This window comes from Alligator sinensis, unplaced genomic scaffold (assembly GCF_000455745.1).
Source record: "Alligator sinensis unplaced genomic scaffold, ASM45574v1 scaffold913_1, whole genome shotgun sequence".
In the NCBI taxonomy this organism is placed as follows: Eukaryota; Metazoa; Chordata; order Crocodylia; family Alligatoridae; genus Alligator; species Alligator sinensis.
This window is the reverse complement of record NW_005842501.1, coordinates 143,040-146,629: the sequence shown is the minus strand read 5'-3', so window position 1 is coordinate 146,629 and position 3,590 is coordinate 143,040. Positions and strand designations below refer to the sequence as shown.

Genomic DNA, 3,590 nt, shown 5'->3' with positions numbered 1-3,590 from the left:
ATTAAAAGAGTGCTAGTCAGCAAATGAGACGAGATGTTATGCTGTATATCTGATGGGAACATGGTTATCTATGATACATTGTTACGGAACAGAAATTTAAAGGCATTTGGGTGAATAAATGTTGAGCGATATTTTCAAAAAGTGCTTAAAAAGGCTGGGTGCCCAACTCGTACTAATTTGAAGTTACATGCTTAATCTGTTTCAGTACTTTTGGCAAGTCTTATTCAACACCTCCCTGCATCTTTAAGACAAAATATCCTGGAAAATCTGGTCCTAAGAATTGATATGGAAATATCCTCTTTTCCCAATTAACTTTAATGATTTTCCACAATTTGTTTCAAAGTACAGTAAATGAATGGGAAATTCTTCAATTACTAGATGTTAGACAAAAATAAACTGTATTTATATTAATATCTTGTGTGTGTTGTAATAGAATGAAGATAAAATGTAGAAGTACACCTTACTTTACTTTGACCTGATATTTTACACACAATCAGAATTCATCTTTATAGTACACCCAAAGCAAAATGATGAAGCTACCTGAAATCAAAATGTGTGTAACAGTACATCTAGTTGAAGATGTTAGATTAGTTTAAGCTTAGTAAAACACACTTTTACAACAGTATTGACCTGACAACATGGCATTTTATAATCAATTTTATTAAATAATTCTTAAATAATCAGGTTTAGGGTGTATAAACAGAATAATCTGTTAACTTTGCTCATAAAAAAAATATTCTTGACTGTGAATTTTTTTTAAAACACAGCAGCAAATAGTCAAAAAGGAAACCATTTAAAAGTGTTCAGTAAAAAACATAAGGCAAGCAGAGTGTGAAATTGTTCCTTAAAATCAATGCTTTAACACTAGAGAAGCAGCAACCACAACAAAAAGCTGAGTAAAACATGGCATAGCTGTCAAGTTTTTTCTATCTCATCACTTTAGCCTAGGAAGCATTGTTAGTTTTATACAAGAAAACTTCTGTTTTGGAAATGATAGAGAAATATTAGCTGTGAAAACAGCTCATTGAAATTTAAAGGCATCCTTCATAAAAAAAAAGGGTCCTATGGAAATGGTAAGTTTATACTCTATTATTTCATGTCTTTGTGAACCACGACATACAATACTGAAACCAAAACCTTGCAAGACGGCAGACCTTGACTTTACTATTTTTGATCAGTGATCCGCTGTAAGCAGAGTCTCATGTAGGAATTTTTATTGCGTATTTCTATCACCGCATCCCTGACAAGCTCGATGAACATCTGAGGCCATAGCTTCTGCAAAGACTCATTTTTCATATTGATGTCAGCAGCTTCTTTCACTAAGTCCTGGATGTATGTCTGGCAAAATTTCTCTCTCTCCTTGATTTCCTGAATGGGAGAACCATTATAGATTGCATAAGACAACATCAGAAGAAAAGCTGAAGAGCAGCAATCCTTTTATTGTAAGAGGCTACAGTAGTTTAATGAATTAAAAAAAATTATGATATGAATAAGGACAGGACACCCAACACTTTTCTCTAACAAATACAATTATTTAAAATTATACAGCCATTTATTTATGCTGTTATGAACAGTGCTACAGATCCAAAATTATAATGACTTAAACTACTTGCAGATTTCTCAAATTCACTTTTGAAGTGTAAGTTAACTCCCTTTAAACAGCACTACATTTTTATTGCCTCGGAGAAAATCAGTGGTAATAAATTACAGAAACTATGAAGTTATAAATTTATTTATTTTTTTTTTTAAATTTAGAACTGAAACAGCAATGACAGGAATAATGCATGTTTGTCACTGGCTTTCTCAAACAGCAGCAAAGCACAATAAAATAGGGGGAAATGAGCTTGTGCGTGTCTCTTTTTCTAGAGTTTCTCGGATAGAGGCTGGTGCATTCATAGTATATGAAACACAGAATGGTATGAACCAAAGTCCTCTGAACTTCTTGAACCTGGTTTCATGATACAAACAATGTTGTGTAATTATTGGCACTATATACAAGTCGCACTTCAATTACACTAATCCCTTTTTATGACAGGTTTCCATAAAATTGCCATAATAAGTCTGAACAACTATACTGGTGCTAAATATCTAATCAATTTGATTTACAGTATTGCTAAAAACATTAGGTCATGCACTGGCCCATCAAAGCAACACAGAACACTTTTAATGGATGATAAAGGAGAACAAATACTTTCCAGCTGTCTAGTTTGAAAAAAATTATTCATCAATGATCCTAACCTGCCATCTTCAGTAATAAGGTCTGATTTAATAACATTTGTTACGTCAGTTTACTGTTGATGGGAAGCAGGAATTATCAGTTATAGCCTATCTTACTTTTCCCTCATGACACCCAGTAAAATCTGTAGCCACATATGGAATACTATACTGAACAACAAGGTGTGAATAACTACAGTCCTAAGAGAAAAACAAATATTTTATGTAACTGTACAAATACAAAAAAATATTATTTTATTACATTGCCTTACTCTGATAAGGGAACATGAGTACCTCACACATTTCATGCATTAATGTAATTAATTAATTTAATTATCTCTACTATAAGATCACCATTACCCCTTTGAGACTACAGAGCTCTGCTCTTTTTGATCTCTCTACATATGGAGTCACCATCATAACTCCATGCTATGCCTTTTCTAATATATCACTGAAAAAATTCAGTGTTTACAACTGATTGTCTATGGGGTCACAGTGACATTTATACACTCCATACACCTGCAGGACAAGTGAGGAGACTGTCCCAGGGACAACGGGACTAGAAGGAGACCCCAGCCCAGAGCCAGAGGAAATACTCACTTATGCTTTGCAGGAGGTGGGAGCAGTGGCAGCGTGCAGGCCGGGGAACCACCCGCACGGCTCATTAGCCGCGCTTTCATACGGCTCGGGCGGAGTGACGTCAGAGAGAGGCACCGCTCAGCGGAAATAAAACGCGGCCCCGAAGGCAGAGGGAGCGCGCTGCGGGAGGACGTGAAGCCCGGGGGCAAGCCCGGGAGTGGAACCGGGCACCCGCAAGGGGCCTTTGCTGGGGGCCGAATAGGCTGCAGCAGCGCCGGGAGCGACGGAGGCTGGGAGAGCCGCAGCCCCGAGGAAATAGAGCCGGCGGGAATCCCGGTGAGGGAACCAGGGGAGCCCAGGCAGAGACGCCAGCGGGGCGTCGGGAAAGAAGGTCGCAAGGGCAAATAGGGCCCTCGACGTTCAGTCCTCGTCCGGGGACAAGGAACAGAAGGTCCGTGACCAAAGGTGGCGTTGGCCGGGGCGTAGGGGAGGTCGGAGCCCCGTGAGAGCCCGCCCAGGGGCGCTTTGGCTCTGGAGGCCGCAGGGAGGGGGACCACCCTGCTGCGGGCCCAGTCGCAACCGTGGTCGGCGAGTTCCGGGGACTCCCCAGCGAGAGCGGGGCAGATCCGGTTAGCCACCCGCGCAAGAGTTGCCCGAGAGCGCCTTTTGGAGCAGAGGCGGGCACAGAGACAAATGTGGGCAGTCTTGCACCTAATGCAAGACTGGCAAGATCTGCTCTAGAGACTGTCCCGCAGAAAGAAGATGGACAAATGGGTGAAAAAGCTGCTGTTCTCCCT

The 3,590-nt window shown here is 40.5% G+C and overlaps 1 protein-coding gene across 2 annotated transcripts in view; it reads right to left on the bottom strand.

Moving 5' to 3' along the window:
- Positions 1-423: 423 nt before the first annotated feature.
- LRRC49 (leucine rich repeat containing 49) overlaps positions 424-3,590 on the bottom strand; it is a 131,408-nt gene continuing 128,241 nt past the window's right edge. Inside the window, exon 17 of one of the 2 annotated variants that reach the window (XM_006031364.3) lies at positions 424-1,368. In XM_006031364.3, the coding sequence (XP_006031426.1) occupies positions 1,165-1,368 (204 nt within the window). In that variant the 3' untranslated portion in view covers positions 424-1,164. The remainder of the gene's footprint in view (positions 1,369-3,590) is intronic. The other variant, XM_006031365.3, reaches the window with a different exon arrangement.